Source organism: Cryptotermes secundus, unplaced genomic scaffold (genome assembly GCF_002891405.2).
Source record: "Cryptotermes secundus unplaced genomic scaffold, Csec_1.0 scaffold72, whole genome shotgun sequence".
Lineage (NCBI taxonomy): Eukaryota > Metazoa > Arthropoda > Insecta > Blattodea > Kalotermitidae > Cryptotermes > Cryptotermes secundus.
Window position 1 is genome coordinate 1,358,048 of NW_019730103.1, and position 21,149 is coordinate 1,379,196.

The window sequence follows — 21,149 nt, forward strand, 5'->3', positions numbered from 1 at the left end:
TTTGAGAGTTAAGATAAAGAATTTATTAACCCTTCGCCAGCTGCTAGGGTTTCCGGTAACTGAAGGTGATGACACTAACTTCCTCAAAACGTCTGTAAACCTCTGTCATGCTACACGGCGTCACATCCCAGAAGACAGTACCTTTCATGGCGACCGCCATGAGAACCTCAGTTCTAACACTCGATGTATATTTTGAGAATGAAGCGACACAAATACGTTCTGAGCAGAAGTGCGGAGTTTTTAATGTTAAAGTAGATGATGCATGTAGTAACCCTGTGCTTGAGGCTGCGCCATAGCTCAAGCGGTTAGTCGCTGGCTTCACACCGCGGCGGCCCGGGTTCGATCCCGGGTCTGGTCAAGTGGGATTTGTGGTAGACAAAGTGGCGCTGGGGCAGGTATTCTCCGAGTACTTCGGTTTCCCCTGCCAATCTTCATTCCACCAATTGCTCCACAATCACCCTCACCTATCTTCTGGGGCTGGTACAAGTGGCCGCAGTACAAGGGACTTAGTCCCACCCACTAGCTATAAAAAGAAACCTCTGTGCTTTGAAGGGTGAAGGTGGATTTGCTGTGTTCCGCAGTTGCTCAGCTTCTCGATGGAGCAATGAAAATATGGCGTTGAACGGTGACATCGGATAAGGTTCGCGGTGTTCACGTTGTAGTTGCAAATAGCCGGGTCTTGTGAGATATCATGGCGATTGTGGAGCTGTGGAGCACATCCTGGTGAGATAATCTCCAGTGTCGTATGATAAGTTGATACAAACTTACGCCTGCATAACAGTACATCAAGAACAACGCTTTATTGTTGCAGTGTAATTTGGATTTTAAACGCAACGGAGTCCGGATATTAGAGGTGGGGCTCGTTCGTATTTGGATATAATGAAAGGAGACCACAGTTTGCATTCTTGGGGATGACGGCACTCTGGAAAACCACAACAACGATGGAAAGACCAAGATCTTATGATACATAGGAATGGGTCTTAATATTCTAACCCAGCGAAGTTTTTGATGATGATCTCAGATTCTGTTATGAGCACCAAAATAGAATGCTTACGTAGTTTCTGTTGATAGGGCTATGTAAGAATAGTTTATAGTCGGGACACCATATTAAAACGGCTGTGATAGGAATAGATGTTTTAAAACATTGTGATAATTAAAAACATTTTGGAATGAAAATTCAGTAAGGATGGAAGACATGGTTTAGGGCAGTGGGACAATGTGAAATTTCGATATGAATGGTGTGTTATGTGAAAATGGAACACATTATTTACAAGACAGCAATTGTAGATGTATTATATCTTAGAGAGGCGTGTCGCTGTGAGGATAAAACAAGAAAACATTCAACGAATTCGTAATAAAATCGCCATATTGCTCTTCTTACTTACTTACTTACTTACTTACTCGTGGAGCTGAGCCCTTCTGGAGGAGCCGCCAATTCAGCAGCTACTCAAGAATTTCCCAGCATTTTATGGAACCCGAAGGTTCATCACCGCGTTCACAAGAGCCCTCCACTGGTCCATATCCTGAGCCAGATCTATCCAATCCGTCGCATCCCATCCTATCTCTGTAAGAACCATTTTAATATTGTCCACGCACCTACGACTTGGTCTTCCCTGTGGTCTCTTTTCTTCTGGCTTTCCCACCAATATCCTATACGCATTCCTCGTCTCCCCCATTCGTGCTACATGACCTGCCGACCTCATCCTCCTTGACTTGATCATTCTAATTATGCTTGGAGAAGAGTACAAGGTATGAAGCTCATTATGCAGTTTTCTCCAGCTTCCTGTCACTTCATCTCTTATATTGCTGTTCTTTGTAATCAAATTTATTTAACCTTTATTTGAGGGAATGTTTGTGTAACTTTTTCTTTACTTACATTATTGACGTGTTTATTTAGTTTTTGGGTCTAGATTTTCTGTTCCTCCTGTTAAAGTTAAAAGCCTGTTGGAAGTAGAAATTGATTTTTGTTCCTGTTATGAGAGTAGTAAACCTACTGGAGATGAAAATGGATTTCTCTTCCTGTAGTTGAAGTTGTAGGCCTGTTGAAGTGCTAATGGATTTTTGTTCCTGTTGAATAGTCTGTTGTAAGTGGAATGGATTATTATTCCTGTTGTTAACGTTGTACCCCTGTTTGAAGTGGAAATGGACTTTTGTAGATGATCGACTAAAAATCACGAAAGAACGTTTTACATCAAGCAAATTGGGAAGGATAGGCTTGCAGATCTCACTTTTGTGTTATGCGGTATAAAAACAGAACACATAATGTGGCACGCACATGTCAGGGAATCTCACGCAGCAGATGACACAAACAGAATACTCTCAGGCGGGGGCAAGAGATAAAGGCCTAGAAGCATATGGATTGACGGAGTGGCAGAGAAGGGATTCGAAGAAGTGGGCCTGCAGCGGATGGATGGAGAAAGAATAATGTCTGAGATTAAGTTTCCTCAGTGTGCGCATGCTAATCTGGAAACAAGTTGCCTCTTTAAAAATCGTCGATTTTTCTCGGAAATTGCGGTTGCGTTGCAGTTGCCAGCTTCCTTGGTGTACCTTCGCCCCGATGCTTCGTCAATTCATTCCGGACCATTAACCCCACGCTGGGCTAAGTCAAAGTTAATATCCCGGTTTGTCAGATCTGTTCACACTCTTTACAGATGATAATGGTAGAGTAACAGGACCATACTTAAACGGATATTTGTCAGTGATGACTTTACTGAGCATATTTTGTAACAGCTGTGAGACAGCTGTGAAATTGTCCATGGTTGGAGACTTACGCCTTACAATGTTTATTGTTCTTGGAGTGTCCGTCACCATGCAGAATGTCGGTATTGAATTCCATTGATGTTGTGTTGGATTTAATGTTCTCACGGCACAGCTTCTGCCCCTGTCTGCTGGTTTCTTGTTAGGCTTACTCAAATTGCGGCGATATGTTTCTCCTGAAACGTCGGCCTTTCTCCAATCCACATGTCCGTACAACCCAAAATACCAGTCCTCAGCCGAACTATTATTATTCTAAGAGTTATATTTGCAAAAGGTGGTGTGAGCATATTGTTACGTGTATGACTTGACTTTAGACAGGGTTTGGATTGGTGACTCGATTTACTGGCCATTTACACACAGCACTGGGAACTACAAGTAATTATAACGCTATCGCTAATCCACACGCTTTACAAATCACTACTTCACACGCTAAGTCTTCTCAGTTTGGTTTCACTAGTCGTTTTCTGGTAACGGAACCCAACAAGGAAGATTCTCCAGCTTCTGTGCTCACGTCGTTACTGTGCGGCGAATATCCCGCAACTCCACTCTCTCAGTCAAAGTTGCTTTAGTCAGAGTCAGAGTCAGAGTTACTTTACGACTGGCGGTTTACCGTCAATCAGTTAGTCTTGGCGTCAAAGTTGCTTTACCAAGTCCAAGTCACATTGCGACTGACGGTCAGTCAGTCAGTAAGTCTTGGTGTTGAGCCCCGGCTGGGGCTCATGACCAGATATTTATTAGTGTTTGGCATTTACGGTCTTGTTTCTGTGGGGCGCCCTCTCTGATGAGAGGACGCGTCTGCCTTTTGTATATGCTGCTGGCCCTTGCCAATGCAGTCTTTCTCGAGTCTGGGTTCCTTGGGACTCGAGACCATATTTTACTGTCTCAGATTTGAGGCTTCCCTTTTCGTCGCCTCTTACGACTCGCAGGCTCACGGTGGAGGTATTCGACCCCGCCTCCACACGGGCAACCCCCTCAGTTGCTTTACGAGAGGTGTCCTTGTTATACAGCCTGGTGTCGGACCAAGCAGAAAATTTCCCCTTCCGGCAGTTTTCCTATTATTGTTATTAGCGGTTGCCTAGGGATAGCCCGGATATTGTTGACGTTTATTGACCGTTACCAACCAAGGCATGTTCCTTCTCGCGATCGTTATATAGCAACAGTACTACACGCTACAGTATTATGAACTACAAAGAGTAAGATGGAACGTAAAAAAGTATCTGGTCCTTAATGCTGTGATATAAAGGAGTTTGAAACTATCACGCCGTTCTTATATTGAATTGTATTTGATGTGAGATCAGTCGGTAAATTTACATGCTTTGATCTGGTTGCAGGTTTCCCTGGGCATTCGGGACGGCCAGGTACACGCCTTCAGCCGGGGTGTCGCGGAATCTGGGCAGCAAGTTCCGGCCGTCATGTTTCAGCACTCCCTGCAGAACATCATTAGGTTCTCGCATACGTATGACAACCAGTGCACCTTCATGTACCTGCTTAGGGACACCGTGGAACCACTGCTCTACTGCTACCTCTACCAGGCGGCCGATGCCAGCGATGTGAGTACCAGATCCACCTCCCTTCTATACTAGCGCCACAGAATTAAGTGTCATTTGCCGAACCCCTGTACTTCTCTTTTGACCTTGTACCCTTCTCCCTTCACACGCGGTAGTGTAGTTGGTTCAGGGGCTATGCTACAAGCCGGAAGGTCGCGGGTTCAAGTCCCGATGAGGTCATTGGATTTTTTTCAATTGACCTAACCCTCCCAGCCACACAAGGCCCTGGGGTTTACTCAGCCTCTAACAGAAATGAGTACCAGGAATTAATTAAATCATTTTCCTGGGGAGTAAAGCGCGGCCGACGCGTAAGGCTGACAACCTTACCACCATCTTTGAGCCGATTGTCTAGATAGTGTGGGAGCCTCGACGTCTCACAACCCTGTGGGCCTTCATGGCCTGTTACAGGGATAGCTTACTTACTTACTTTTTACCCTTCTCCCTTCAAACGTACTTGAAATACTGCGGCAATCCAAATGCAGGTCAGAAAATCGAAATTTTAAATTGAGAGAATATGATAATATGCTGCCTGGTCAGAGGTGTCAGACACTTCGCGTGTTGATGGTAGATGGTTATGGGGCAGTGGTGGGATATTGATTAGTAGAAAAACCGAAAGAAGTCTGAGAAAAACTAGTTCAGTGTCATTTCGTCCACCATGGACAATTCATCTGGGACTGGACACAGGCATTCACATTGAAAAGCCATCTTCCAATTGCTATGGTACGGCCTCTCCCTCTAGGGTACGTCCATGTCTTCCCCTCCGGTCTCCTGGCCAATGTGTTGCCCCGAGTGTAGGTAGTGGCTAGGGACCGGTGACCCGGATGGGGCCTGGAGGGGAGTGGAACACTATTGCACCATTCTCTGAGCTTCCCTTCACGGCCTCTCCAACCCAGACTTTTAACTATCGTCCAAATGAAAGAAGCGAGCCGGGAAGGCCCGAGTTGGTATAGCGACTGGCTACCGGCTGGACGGCCGAGGGTTCTTTCCCAAGGGGTAAAGCGGCCGTGCCGTGAAGCTGACCATCACTCCAACTAGTGCTGAGGTCAAGAATATTTGGATCTGTACATCCACCCCCCCATACGTCCTCATTGCATAATGCTTAATTAGTTAAGCACAGAGGTAACTTTACCTTTACCTTACCAAGCTTGTAGACTTGCTCACGTTGATATCAAGTGTAAGTAGTGCGTAGCCACGAGATACTGCGACCGGAGGGGAAGTCCGTACCATTGCAGTTTTTTAGTGCCTGTGAAGGGATCGCCGTTTTCATTTCTTCAGATGGAACAAGCATAGAGACCATTGTTGCTGTTAGCACAATCCTTAATGAACTAGAAGCATAAAATCCCCCAGAAAGCACGCGAAATTTCTTACTTATAAAACAAAATTAATCAGAAACGTCTAACCCCAGTGACTTTAAAAAACTGTCGAAAGACAGTTACATCTTGATGGTATAACACTATCCACTGAGCAGTGCTGCTGTCTAGAGGTACGCTGTGAATTTCTCTAGAAACACCGAATCAGACATACCTTCCACTCCCGTGTGGGGATTCGAACTCGCGATCGCAGTATATGAGGGACTGTAAACTGACCCCTGGAGTTTGCCAGGAGATCATAACAGAAAATCTGAACATGCGCCGCATTGCTCCTTCAGCACGACAACGCGCTTCCCCACACGTCCCTGAAATCTACAGAGTTTGTGACTAACAACAACATGGATACCTTTTCCCATCGTCCCTGCTCGCCGGACTTAGCCCCCCTGTGATTTAGCTTTGTTTCCCAAACTGAAAATGCAACTGAAGGGACGACGTTTTGAAACCGAGTCTGACATCCAAAGGGAATCACAAGCGGCACTCGACAGCATTGAGGGAAGTGACTTTCACGGTGCCTCTGAAGCGTGGGGAAACAATGGGATCCGTGTATGCGTTCCCAAGGAAACTGTTTTGAAGGAGATGACAGCCAAAATTGAGCAAGTTAAGCCAGCACTTCTTTTTTGACCTGTTCCGGGAACTTTCCGATGGTACCTCGTATGTGCAATACGTTTTCTGATTAAACAGGCGTGATTTTATGAGTACATTTTCGAGCGATGGTAGTTAGCAAGCAGCCATGGCCTCGAGAGCATAATCGTGAAAAAGAACAAAAGTCTGGTCTAAGTTTAGACTGCGTTAAAATGAGATTTCTCTTCCCTTTTACAGTGCGAGTGTGAAGCATGTAGGGAACAAATAGATTCTGAAGGGTTTGACGACGATGTATAACTCTCGCATTTATTGGGTTTTTGGGCTTTGTCCATTGTTCTATATTCAAAGAACACAGCGTTCCGAAAGCCGGATGCCGGAAGCTGGATCTACTTGCGTCCTCGGAAGAGAGGGTGTGGGGCGTCCACTCAGCTGAGTCCGTTAGAAAGAGCTAACCTGTTCACTGATTGAGGTTAGCTCTTTCTAATGGAACGAACAGAGTGGGGATTGCCCGCTCTTCACCTGAGGATGGAAACAGATTCAGTTTCTGGAGTGTATTTACTTCTATTGTAGATTAGTTTCAGGTTTAAGGCACTATGCTGCAAGCCGGAAGGTCGTGGGTTCAGGTCCCGATGAGGTCATTGGATTTTTTTTCAATTGACTTAATCTTTCCAGCCGCTCTATGGCCCTGGGGTCGACTTAGCCTCTAGCAGAAATGAGTACCAGGAATATTCCTGGGGAGTAAAGCGCGGCCGGCGTGTAAGGCTGACAACCTTACCGCCATCTTTGAGCCGATTGTCTAGATAATGTGGGACCCTCAACGTCTCACAACCCTTTGGGCCTTCACGGCCTGGTACAGGGATAGCTTTACTTTACTTGGTTTAGTTTGGTTTAGTTTAGTTCAGTTTGTGAAGATTGAAGCCTTAACACCCAATGATTGTTCATTCAGTATACAATTTCTACTTCTTGTCATAACCTAACAATGGATACTTTTGTGTGAATTTATTGTTTGTTTGTTATAAAGAATGAGTTCGTGATAGACTTACGTATTTAATGACTATTTTCTTCTGCCGAATGCTCGTGTAATAATTTATTTCTATATTGTGTAAGGTATGTTTTGTGTTTAGTTTAGGTTTCTATAGGTGTAAACCATGGCTGTGATGTCCGTAATCCCCGATTTCTCACAACACGTTAGTGTTGGTCTGCGTTTATTTTCGGAGACCTGACCCCTCGCAGTTAGCGAAGAGAGGCAGTAATTGCTTCAGGCATTAATAGATAAGGGCACAGAGCACTTGTGCCTGTCTTCATTGTTTCTGTGATGATGCGACGCGAAACACGGGTCCAAATAAAAATGTCTCCGAAACATTTACAGGATCCGGGATAGCGCAGTCGGTATAGCGACTGGCTATTAACTGGACGACGGAGGGTTCGGAGTTCGAGTCCCGGTAGGATCAAGAATTTTATTCGCGTTGTGCAGACGCTCTCTGAGGCCCACCCAACCTCCTATCGAATCCATGTCGTGTGCTATTTCCCTGGGAGCAAAGCGGCTGGGGCGTGAAGCTGACCGCTCACCTCCAACTAGTGTGGAAGTGAAGAAAACGTGGATATATACATCCATTTCCCTATACGCCTTCATGTCATAGTGCTTAATTAGTTAAGTACAGGGACAACTTTACATTTGATATGGGGCAGGAATAGCGACCCGTCTCAAAAGAAAGTCCTGTAGACATGCATGGCTACAGGACTGCTCCCCTGATGGGCTGAAGCAGAGAGCGACCGTCTGGACACTGAGGAAACATGCGAAAGGCCGCGCCACGCACCTCACATTTGCTGTTACGAAACAAATATGACCATATCGTAACTCACCGTCACTACTAACCTTGAAGCAAGTGAGTAGTTAAATAACAGTTTTTGCAGTATTGCAAACATAAATGAAGTTCGTGACGTGGTCAAGGTCATCAGAATATCCCACCTTTACAGAAGGTCGGAAAACATTGGGGCATAGAAACAGGAGAGCTGAACATCGTTAGAAGAACAGGAATGTAAAGTTGCAGTTCTGCGTATATTTGCCGCCCTGAGCAGATGCGCAGTGGACTTGGTCGAGTCCTCTAACTGCAATAAGGATTGTAGGATGTACAGGGCCTTGGTAAGTTTGTGTCACTTCCGTCCCTCCGTCCCGCACTAGGGCTGCAACCGGTGACCCTGCCATGCGTTCTGTGCTTTTCACGCGAATAACTACCATACGAATATTTCCTTATTCTGATATTTTAATATGCTCCTGTTTTACCATGAATACTGCGGGTATTAAGAGGACTCTCTCTTACGATGTGGCGTTGTGTAGTCGTCTAGAAACCACAAGCCTTTCGGCGGAACATAAGCCTCCATCTTCAGGGTCAAATAGTAAGTAAGCAGCAAACAGATGCTACCATAACGTGCATATCAGATATCATCCAATATGTCGTAATGTCGGGGCCACGTTGTAGCGTAGTTAGTTAAGGCACTATGCTACAAGCCGGAAGGTCGCGGGTTCAGTTTCCGATGTGATCATTGGGTTTTTCAGTTGACCTAAACCTTCCAGCCATACGGTGGTCTTGGGGCTGATTCAGCCTCTAACAGAAATGAGTACCATGAATCTTCATGGGGGGTAAAAGCGGCCGGCGCTAAAGCTGACTCCACCGCCATCTGTGAGCGGATTTTCTAGAAAATGTTGGAGCCTCGACGTCTCGCAACCCTGTGGGCCTCTATGGCCTGTTATAGTGATAGCTGTACCCTTTTTTTTAACCTTTTATGTCGAGATGAAATACACGAACGGCCAGACAGACATAACCATCCCTGTATGCGTTAGAGTCTTGCACGGTGAGCAAAGAACGCGAAACAAAGCACATGATGGGTGGGACGTGTTTGAAACGAAATGGTCGTTGCCTGTTGTAAAACACTATCCTGGAAGGGCTGATGTAAATATCGACACTCTAAGTCAGAATAGACGGTCTCATGTTTGATGTTAGAACCTAGAAACTCCCAATAATCTTTGTGCCAACGGTTGCATCGTTAGATGCGGTACTGAAATAATATACGACATACCACTATCGGAGGTATTTAAAACACGTTTGCGCTTAAAAAAGAATTATTAAGAACGTATAGGAAGTAAGTGACTGCAGAGGTCAGAGACACAGAAACCCTCACTCCACAAGTGCAAAGTTCGTAGCATCTGAGCTTGAATAGAACTTGCGATCCGAGCAGTTACATGAAGTGGTATCCAAACTGCAGTGACATTGGACAGAAAATTACAAGGGATATGTTCGCCGATGAAGCACCTCCAAGCCTGAGGAGAGATCAACCCCTCGAACCGTAGGAACCAAGGCCACTCAAGCCTGGAGCCTCAATCGGCCTTGACACGAACTACAAACAAATAGTTTGCATGGCAACCCAAGAAAAGCATTGTCATTGTGTGACTATAATTGCAGAAGAGTCTTCGAGGGTATGTCATACATTGAGTAGGCGACCTGACGGAGGAATAGTCATGTGTGTTCATCAAGATTTCTGATTCTGTGGTGATTTTGTGCTTCATGGTATGCTGAAAACAGTCTGGCGATTTTCTGATGGCCCCATAACAGTCTACGTCACGTTCTGATGGTGACGCAGTCTCAGATAGTTCTAGCAATCGCAGCGTGCCGAGTCGGGATCGTTCAGAACCCAAGTCCTTGCTACGTAAGGAGCCAATATACGACTGCCCTTGCCTAAAAGGAGAGCCATTTTGTGACGAGTTCTATTTGCAGCAGCAAAGCCACTGTTTGAATTTGCAGCTCTTCCGTACTCTCCACACGTCCTTCCGCAGGCGGAAGGCAATCAATCATAAGTTGGTCTTATGATGTGCATCTCGACAAACGTCCAAGGAAGTTTCGAGGACATTTTGAGTACTTGTTATAAACGTGCTCTTTCGGATATAACTCGTAAATTAATTTCTACTGGACGCACGTAGATGTGGACAGCGTAGTCGGTATAGCGATAGGCTACGGGCTGGACGACCGAGGGGTCGGAGTTCGAGTCCCAGAAGGGTCAACATTTTTCTCTTCTCCACCTAGCCGAGACCGGCTCTGGGGTCCACCCAACCTCCTATCTAATGGGTACTTGAGGCTCTTTCCTCGGGGGTAAAGCGGTCGGGGCGTGAAGCTCACCACTCACCTCCAGCTAGTGCCGAGGTCAAGAAAATGTGGACCTATACATATAGTCCCCAATACTCCTTCATTGCCTAGTGCTTAATTAGTTAAGCACAGGGACAACCTTACTTTTTTGGCTTGTGGATCCCGTGCCAGAAGTTTTATCATATTCTTTAGTTACACCCTGTACATATATCAGCCTTTAACTAATACCTAGCAATAACGCTGTCATAGTTCGAATGCCGAATGGGTCGCAGGTATCCTGAGGCTTTCATGGTTTTTGTCAGTTACACCAGACAGATTCCGGGATGTTGCCTCGTTTCGGCCACGAAAGTTTTGTTCTTTTTCAGATTCTTTCCAGTTCGCCATTCATGTATCATACCATTTGACATCACCTTTGACGTGTCACTCGATGATGTATAGGACTGAAAAGGAATATAGGAGAAAGCCGGTCAAGTTAACAGCACGAAACTTATGCAGTATAACAGATGATGGGAATTCCCCTCGAATTCTCAGCGGCCCTTACTGCAGTACACATATGTAGATGTTGATTATGAAATAAATATCTATCAATCAGTCTGGTCAGTGGTTTATTCTGTTGCCAGGGAGTTAGTTTACACAGATGTATAAATGTCAGGAACCAGAAAATGCGCCACGCGGACTGTTAGCATTGTCCCTGAGCTTACATAACACTGGCGGTAGCTACAGCAGCTGTCGGAAGACGGCCAAGAGCATCGGGTATTGTTATGCAATGTACCTGATACATGTACACAGCCTCCAGCTGTTTGCCATTCTGGCAGACGTCATGATCTGCTGTGCCAAGAAGCATCTATTCTAACCTGCGTTTTGTTCGTTAGCGACCAGTGCACACCTGGACGTTTCGTTCTGTTCAACTTCTCTCCGAGGACCCTCTTGTTCGTTTCTACGGGCCCCCACCGCTTCAGTTAGCAGTGCAGGGCCTTCACACACTAAGCCTCCATGGCTGCACCACCACAGAGTCATATAACACAGTGTTTGCTACATGTACTGCAGCTGCTTGACACTCGTAGCTGTTCTCGGGTTTATTTTATTTATACGTATTTATGGATTATCCAACGGATACCATGGGCGATTTCTCCGGGGATAAAATGGCCAGGCAGTGAAGCCGATCACACCTCCATTTAAGGCCGAGAACAAGAATGGTGGATCTGTACCTCCACTCCCCTGTATATGTTCATCGCATAATGCAATTTTAGATTTACGTTATTTAACGATGCTTTCGCGTCGACTGGTAGGAATAGTAATGAATCATGAATTTGAAAAGATGCGGAAGGAAACGGTTATGGCCTAATTGTAGGCCAAACATTTGCCTGGAAAGATATGGGAAATCCACGAAGAACGTCAATCAGAACGGCCGATATTCCGGCCAAGATTCGAATTAGATACCTCGCGAATGCAAGTTCAAAGCCTTACCGCTTCAGCGAACCTGCTGGCGCCGTGGGGTTATGAACCCCTGATCACACTTACAGAGTGATCGAAGACTCCCTGCCGTTAAACTGCCCGTCCACTTCGTTTGGCTTCAGATCACTATTTCCTTAATTGTAGGTTCGTTTTACAGTGGCGTGGGCCTTCAAGGGTGTAAACGGCGTACGGTCCTTTACACGTTTACTGACGTCTCAGACGATCTGGAGTGAATTCATCAGGGCTGGAATGAGAACCGGCGGCGGGCTCCGTAAGAATGACTCCTGCAGCCAGCAGGCTAGTAGAAACGTGTTCGGGAGGTGTTCAGTCTGATGCTGGTTATGCTGACTGAGGATTTCCGTGTTTTCCTCAGGCCCTCCGATCAAATACCTGAATAGCAACTAGAGTAGGACACGGCCGTTTCCTTCAAAATCCTTTCCGATTCATCTGCCACCCTATTATCGGACGCTTATACCGAAAGCGTCGTTACATAGGCTCCACGAGAAGATTTCTGTCTGAAATTAGTTCCCGCCAGTGCATTGCAGTCTCTGCCGGTCACAGTGGCCGCCCGCTCGGATGCTGGAATCATGGGTTCGAAACCCACTCAGGGTATGGATATTTGGTGTAACATTTTAATCAGCCTAACTAGTTTCATGGGTACCCTAAAGTCTATTAGAATATTGTACACTACTTCCCTCCTAACTGAATCATAGGCTTTCTTGAAGTAGGAGAAGGCATTAGTCTTAGCCTGGTCTAGTCTGATCTTAGTGTAGACTATAGACTGTTTCGATGGTACCGGAGCCGTGGACACAACAATGATTTTAATAAAATGAGACCAATAGACTTGATTGAAGCAAGTATTTTAATAAAGCCTTGTCCAAACTGTTTTGTTCTTGTGTTGAAGGTCCAAATGCAGTCGATATTATATACAGCCGGTTGCGAGGAATGAAAATAAGGATGTATTTGTTTGGACATTGTAATAGGTGGTAAGATTTATAAAGGGGCCCATACACGTACGAGTCCGGCTCGGCGAGCTTGACTCGGGAGCCGGGCTCAGCATGAGCTGACTCCCAACTTTGCGACCCACACACACGGTCGAGTTTGGCTCATGGGAACCCGAGCCGAATCGGACTCGCGAACGAGACTCGTACGTACGAGTATATGGGCCCCTAAGCTACAGTGTAGGTGCTCGCAGAGTCCAGTTTCTGTGTGTGTACAGATACTACTGCATAAACATTGGCTAGCCACACGTGGCCGCCTTAGAGCAAGGAAAATATTTGCGTTAGTCTGAGTGACCTGTTTTGGTGTAACGCGTGTACAGTCAGTTTCGAAACATTTACAAATGGACATTCAGACTCGTCTCCAGTTTAGAACTGCAGTTTACAATGCCCACAATTTTACGCACGCGTTCTCTTGTGATGGAGAGCTCCTGCCTTTAACTGTGTCAGTGAATGGAAATCTCTGTTGCAATCGTTGGACAGTTTATCCAGCTACTGTCGCTTTTCAGCTATCGAAACTGACACCTGTCACCCCGTTAAACCATGTGGTCACTGTATCTGTCACCTGCATTGAAGTTCAGTTTGTCTACACAGTGTGTCTATGCGTTCCATATGATTCTCACAATACAAAGCGATTGTTTTGTTTAAAGGTCTTTATCCGGGTGGTCGTTGTATAGGCGCCACGGTGTGTATTCTGAGCCGACAACCGAAATGTTTAAGTATTATTTAGGTGGGAATCTGTGGTTTGAAGGGTTAGTAAGAAACACATACTGAAGTTGTTCTGTTAAGACGATGGTGCTCGTAAGGCCCTCCGAAAAGCCATTTCGTAAAACCTCTTGGCATTGGAAGAGTTAGCGAAACTCTGACCTGCCCACTGAAGTCCTTCAGACCAGTAGGAGTCTGGAATGAACTGTCGTAGTGACGTTCTTCCCGACGGAAGGAAGGGAATGTGTTGAAATTGCAGACATCTGTCAGATACGGAAGTTTCCTCTGGATAAAAAAAAGTAAAACTATCCCTGTACCAGGCCGTGAAGGCCCATAGGGTTGTGAGACGTTGAGGCTCCCACACTATCTACACAATCGGCTCAAAGATGGCGGTAAGATTGTCAGCCCTACGCGCCGGCCGCGCTTTACTCCCCGGGAAAATTATTTAATTAATTCCTGGTACTCATTTCTGTTAGAGGCTGAGTAAACCCCAGGGCCTAGTGCGGCTGGAAGGATTAGGTCAACTGAAAAAAATCCAGTGACCTCCTCGAGACTTGAACCCGCGACCTTTCATCTGGATAAGGAGGATGAAATACGCTGAAATGGAGTTAGCAGGTTTACTGTGTGAGTTAACGATGGAAGTGATGAAGCGTTCTCTCTTAGTGTTTGAATTCTTATCTAATTCAAACATGTTCCAGTGCTAAGTGCCATGTTACTGTTGGAACTGAATTATTTTCCGTTTAAATTCCAATATTCTTTTATTTCAGACCAGTTTAAGCGTCCGTTTTTCTTTAGATATTCTCATGAAATAAAGAAAGTAAGATAAAATAATATGAAGACAGTATGGCTATAATGCCAGTTTTGACGGTGTTCAAACCGTGGACATGCAGGGATTGTCACTCTTTCCTGTTTTGTTTTCATGCGAAACCGAGCAACAAGGAACGTAGATGTAGGGAGGAAGAGAGGTCCGAGCGCTGTGTTGAACGGGAATGCAAGCCTGTAAGCCCAGCTGTGGGGAGGAAGGTTTCGTGCATTGTCACAATCAGCATTTCCATCACATCGCGCAGCTGGGCGGAGTCCTTATCACATGAGATCACCAGTCCACCAGAGTGGGGTTTCAGTTTCTTATTATCAGTAGGACGGGAATATTGCATGCATCACGCATAGTCGTCGTCGTCATCATCATCATCATCTTTATGGATTAGGCCACGCTTGGCCTGTTCTACATAGCATCGATGCCTCATGACAGCTGCAGACAATTGCAGTTACTTCTCTTGAGATCTCTCCCAGAGCCAAGCAGTCTGCGGATTGCCTTCGAGCCCATCTGGGAGTCACGTGGACTGCTATTTGTGGCGCCAGGGGCTCCCAGTGTTGGTCGGCTATCTCTGCTGTTTACTTTGCGACTCATTGAATCCGACGGGTGCTCTGTTCAGGAATCCGATAGACTGACTGAACCCGGCCACGCGTTCATAGGAGATGTCTGAACTTGCAACGAGTAAGTTGCAATCCGACGCTCAAAATATGAAGTTACGTTAGTAATTATATGAGGTTCGCTCAGGGGTTCAGGTTATAAAACGTTGCTGTTAGTGGATGTTGTTTCAAATGCTGTCAACTTGTCAAAAAATAAGGCTGCAGTGCAATTTGAGGGACAGTTTTTGTTGTTTGCGCTGGTTACTTACATTACCCGTCATATTTGATGGGGATAAACATTTCTCTTATTCCTTCGGTATTTCCTTTCCATCTGTGATTCGTCCTATCATTCTCTTCCTCCTACCTTCCTCTCTCTCCTTCCAGTTGAAACGGCTTCTTTGCTTCCTTTCCCATCCCATGTGCATGTTGGTCCTCTCACAATTCCTCTCCATTACCTCTCAGCGGTGGGAGATAGTCTGGATTTTTCCTCGTGTGACAGTAACTGTCCATTTTTTGTAACGATCCCAATGCCTTTCCTGCGGAGAAAGTAATGGGGAAGAAAGTTGAAAGTAACTCTCCCATTTATGTAATGATCCCAGGCTTTCCTGCGGAGAAAGTAATGGGGAGGAAAGTTGAAAGTAACTCCCATTTATGTAACGATACCAGGCTTTCCTGCGGAGAAAGTAATGGGGAAGAAAGTTGAAAGTAACTCTCCCATTTATGTAACGATCCCAGGCTTTCCTGCGGAGAAAGTAATGTGGAAGAAAGTTGAAAGTAACTCCCATTTATGTAACGATCCCAGGCTTTCCTGCGGAGAAAGTAATGTGGAAGAAACTTGACTTTGATTCGAATCCATGCATACAGCTGCAGAAATAATAGTTTTCTCGGGGTTGTCTTCCCAAGAGGAACATCTTTTGTCCGTACCGAGATTTTCTGCGATGGACCGTTTGTGAGGCAAGGTCTGCTCGAAAATTGAAGCTAGTCCATTATGCGTGCGATGAAGGCCATCAGATATCTTGGAAAGGAGATGAAACAGGAAACAAGGAACTAGCCCTCATTGCTTGCAGCTCGTCTGATAAGAAAACCAAGCGCAGATCTCTCTCATCTGAAGTCGTATTAAGAAAGAGGAAGTGAGCGAGTTGCAACTCCGTCGAAAGTAAGATTACAAGTATATCTGAGTGTTCCGTGTTTCTTTGGTGTTACGTAGGTGTTCTTCTGACGTGATAATTGTCCCGATGGGTTTATCTGCCGATAGGTCCCTAGTGATATGTAGGAAATGTTATCTGCTTGGTTGTTGATCTGTACTTGTTGGATTTATGTTAATGTTCAGTCTTTCTGTCTTATCAGATATCTTAGATGTTGGGAGACTATCCAAAAGCTGGTTTATGTATCACATCTATAGCTCTCCTTTTTAGAAATTGACTTCAGCTTCAATTTCAAGTTGGACTTCAGTTTTATGGACTCTATCCAGGACAGTATGCACGGTCATATGTGTGGATGACTATGTCTTTAATTCTGTAGTCTTTCTCCCGGAGATGGTTTCTGCCTTTGCTTGCTGTATATGCCGTGTCTTGTGTTACTGGTGGTGTCCAGGTTCCAATTGTTGTCGAATGGGGCCAGCTGAGTAGGCTTTTTACCCTAGAACGGCGGCAGAGTGCAGTCTCCAAATTATTTTCATGAACAAAATATGGAGGGTGGATAATATCGAGAAAATCAGTCCTCGTAGATTTATCTTTCCAAATTACCCATTTCACAGTTAATTAAAGAAATAAAGATTCCGGGCCCCTCGTCAGACCACAGGTTCTAGCGTCATCGCTTTCGTGCTGTCCTTAGAAGGAAAGACAGCGCTTGGGGATCTTCTGACGGATTCTACTCTCTTTCCCTCACTAAAGTCTCTCGCTCCGTTAATGACTTTCTCTTTTCACCTACGCTTCCGAGGACTAACGATGTGATGAATGTAACGTAATTAGAATTTCCTGCCTCCTCCATATCGGATCCTTACGGGTCTTTCAATTAAGCATCTTGATTCTGTGATTTAGACAGCCAGCACGACACATGTTCTCTGGGTTGCCTATCTGCCAGCAGCTCGCCGCGTAAGCATCGCAGTTGCTCGTTCAATTAGTCGGTCTTGTTTAACAGAAGCCTTGGCATCTGCCTTTTGCAGCTCCTCTGGATTTCGTTTTCTAACGTTTCTGTATTCCAAGAAGTAACTCCATGGAGCAGAGCCTTTCGCGGCAAGAGAGCGCTTGTTGGGCTAGTCAAGTAATTCCCGTCATTTTATGGACCCTGAAAGTTCATTTTACTGTGTCTACATTTTGAGAGTTCATCGTCAGGTAGTTTATATAGGCCGTTACATCGGTATGACGTTTCTAGATTATATTTTGTGCATACTATGAAATGATTGAATAACTTAATAATAGACATAATGCGTTACTAGGCAGTAGAACATAAGCTATGACGTCATCACACTAGGAGCCGTTGCTAAGCAACAAATGACAACAGAAGGAACCTAGACGTCTCACAAACCTTTGGGCCTTCACGGCGTCTTATAGGGATAGATTTACCTTTTTTTTTTTTTACTTTACCCGCCCATATTATTATAAGTCTTCTGAAGTTGTCTGTCCTTCGGCCTTCCCAACCAAAACTTTCTCTGCAGCTCCTTTTTCCCCCCACATGTGTTGCCCGTCTCATTCATCTGGCCGTCCTATATTTATTGGTGATAGTAGTCCTAATAGGATATTGGTGGGAAAGCCAGAAGGAAAGAGACCACTGGGAAGACCAAGGCGTAGGTGGGTGGACAATATTAAAATGGATCTTAGAGAGATAGGATGGGATAGTATAGATTGGATTGACATGGCTCAGGATAGGGACCAGTGGAGGGCTCTTGTGAACACGGTAATGAACATTCTGGTTCCATAAAATGCTGGGAAGTTCTTGAGTAGCTGCACAATTGGCGGCTCCTCCAGAAGGGCTCAGCTCCATGAGTAAGTAAGTAGTAGTTCTAATATTTGGCGGGCATTACATGCAGGTTCATCCGCCCTCCTCGTGCTTCCTGTTCCTCTATCAGTTCAAACTAAGGGTAAAGTTGTCCCTTCCTTGTTCCGAATTAAGCACCACAATATGAAGACACATGGGGAAGCGGAGGTGTATCTCCACCCATTCTGAACTTCAGTAATATGTGGAGGCGAGTGGTCAGCTGCTTCATTTCCGGGGATGGAGCTCCCGTTACCCATTGTGTAGGAGACAGAACGGGCTCTAGAGCAGGTCTGTGTGTTGTGGGGCATCGAACCCCAGTCGTTCGCCTTCAGGCACTCATACTGAGCTCATAACATTAGCGAATAAAATGCACGGCCGATTGATCTGTAAGAGAGATGGAGAAATTATTTTGTCGTAACGCAGCGTATCGCATTGGCAACAGGAAGTCAATATACGGACACATTGCGCGCATCTGATAACTGCTTCACGTTTCGGTTTACGCGTTCTCTGGTAGGATGACTGACGAATACTGAACTGGAAAGAATTTGAAATGAAATTGTCGTGGCCTACTCGATGTAGTATTCCGGCATTTTCCTGAAGGGACTGAAGAAAACCCCGACACCTCAGTTGAAAATAGCCGGTGTCCCAGCTGATATTCGAAACGAGCCCCTCCCGAATACACGTCTATATAAGTGTTACATTTGGACCAGCCTCTGTAATAATAGACTAATAGTCTATTAGTACTTGCTCACGCTGGTTCTTCGCTTTCGGATTTTCTTCTTTCTTCTACCCTGAAGATGGAGGCGATACGTTCCTCCGAAACACAATATCTACACGGCGTCACATCCCAGAAGACTGCTTTCTTCATAGTCACCGCCGTGAAAACCTCAAATCTTACAAAAATATATTTGTTTGGATCGTTTTCATAGTATATTTGCCCTTCTCCAGTGCTTTGTAATGATTCTTATTCCGAATGTACGTGCTCCGTCAGCAGAGGACAAACTGTCGTCTCTTCCTGCCTGTACGCAAGATATATAGTTGTACATACTGGTAAAAGCGTTATTTGGATCCTGGCATCTTTGCATCTTGTGCACGTGTGTCCTGTGTGATGCTTCTATTTATAAGGCCTGCCTCTCGAGCCAGCCAATCGTTTTGCTTCCCCAGAGTTTATACCCAATCCAGTTGCCCAACAGCTAGAAGTGCTTCGAGTTCCTGTTAGATTTATCGTCCGTTGAGAAACTGATTGCCCATGAGAGATATGCGATTCCCTTGGCGGTGACTGTGAAGAGTGACATCTTCTGGGATGTGACGCCGTGTAGCCTCGTAGAAGCTTACCGGACGAAAGTGCTGTTTTCATTTTCAGGATCGAAGACAAGCGCAAAGGTTAGAGGCATTACGTTCCTCTGGATAGGTGGTAGCAGACCACACGGTGTCACGTCCCAGAAAACAACACTGATTGGTTGTATGGCTGTCTGACTGTCTGACCGCGGTACCCAGACTAAAGACGCTTGCCTGAGTGTCCCGCCAAGTCATGCTTGTTGATAGCACAATGTGGGTCCCGTGACGTTCTAAAGGCGTGTTTCCTGTAAAGAGGCAAGGACAAACCCTGTTGGAAGTGTGTCATGGCCGTGTTCGTTCACCACCGCGACGCTCGTTATCCAAAAATAAAAGATTAAGGCATTATATGTTGCCACGTGTATAAGTGAAAAAGACGGGTTTGGGTTGTCAGTTGGATTTACTGAACACTTACATCGTAACTACAAGTAACTCTAGCGCTGTCGCTAATTCACACAGACTCTGCAGGTCACTACAGCACGTACTGAGTCTTCTCAATTTGCTGTGTTTTCAACTGTTGTCGCCTGGTAACGGCTTCCAACGCCTTAGCTTCCTCACCTTCTATGTTCACGTCCTTATTTGCCGGCGACTGTTTCACAGTTAATGAAACTCTGGTCTTGTCCTTCCTGTAACGCATCGGCAGGGACCGCACGGAAAACACCTCTGGCAACAGCTGTTCTATTGTTACGTTACGCAGCTCCCTCTCGGCCCTCGTACATCCTTTCATAGATTATAGATTACTTGACCTTAATAATGTAAACACAAATGCAGAGGGTTGCATTTATTTCATTAAGAATTATGGAATCATGAAGATTTGGTGTAAGTCGAACGCTGGACGTCATGTTAAAAAGTTTGGGGGCCTGTGGAATAGAACATAAGTTCTGCACCTGGCATTCATGACTACAACTGAGCACCTCTCCGCCTTCTATGAGTCGGTGTATTTCACATGCTTATACGTCAGCAGCAAAGGACAATGGAAAGTACCCATGCTTCAGTCTATATTGCATTCTTAACATTAGCCAAAAATTAGTTGCCCCCATGCTCTATCAAGCTGTCTAACCAAACTCGAGAAGTTCGAAGTTTGCAGTGTGGGTACTTAATGAAACTGTAAGAGGTTATAATGCAGAACATCGACGCTGTATATTCTCGATACCGACAGCGTCCTTTAAGAAATAACCTAAAATAAATACTGTGACATGACGCCTTATAGCTGGAACAGTGGAGCTAGAGCGGAAGTCCATTGCTGGCCAACGGCTCGCCAAACACACCTTCCCGCAGCAACGAACAGACACGGAAAGGCCCTTGCTATGTAACGGTTCTGTAAGCACATTTCCGTGATGATGATGATAGCCACACGGTTTTCCTGTTTAACTGTTGACGGGCTTAATGTTGGTGATTTTAAAGAACTTTATTGATCAGTAATTTAGAACACACATAGGCCACTTAGAAACATTGTTACATGAAATAATGAAAATATAAATATGATTTTAAATGTAAGAGCATAAGGACACTGTGTGACTGTCTCTGTTTTCATCAAGGTACGAGTATATCGCAGCGTATAAGTCTTGCGAGTAAAACTTCGTCGTGGATGTGTATATACAGGTATGTAAGTCGTTGATAGCGGAGGTTTATTCTTTTCTTATGAAGGGTCCCCAGGTGTTGACGTGGTTGGAACATGTTGGCCTGTCGTAATAAAGTAAGGTAATGGAGGTAAAAATTGTCCCTATGCTTAATTAATTAAGCACAACTCCGGGAAGGCGTGTGGAGGAGTGGATGTATAAAGCAGCATTTTCTTGACCTCGGCACTAGTTGGAGGTGAGTGGTCAGCTTCACGTCCGTGCCACTTTACTTCCAGGAAAGAGCCCCCACTACCCA

General features: G+C 45.3%; 1 protein-coding gene across 4 annotated transcripts in view; it reads left to right on the forward strand.

Annotated features, from left to right (window-relative positions):
• LOC111865992 (TBC1 domain family member 4) overlaps positions 1-21,149 on the forward strand; it is a 95,270-nt gene that overhangs the window by 9,203 nt on the left and 64,918 nt on the right. For all 4 annotated transcript variants that reach the window (XM_023854453.2, XM_023854451.2, XM_023854454.2 and 1 more), the window contains exon 3: positions 4,089-4,307. In XM_023854453.2, the coding sequence (XP_023710221.1) occupies positions 4,089-4,307 (219 nt within the window). The remainder of the gene's footprint in view (positions 1-4,088; positions 4,308-21,149) is intronic.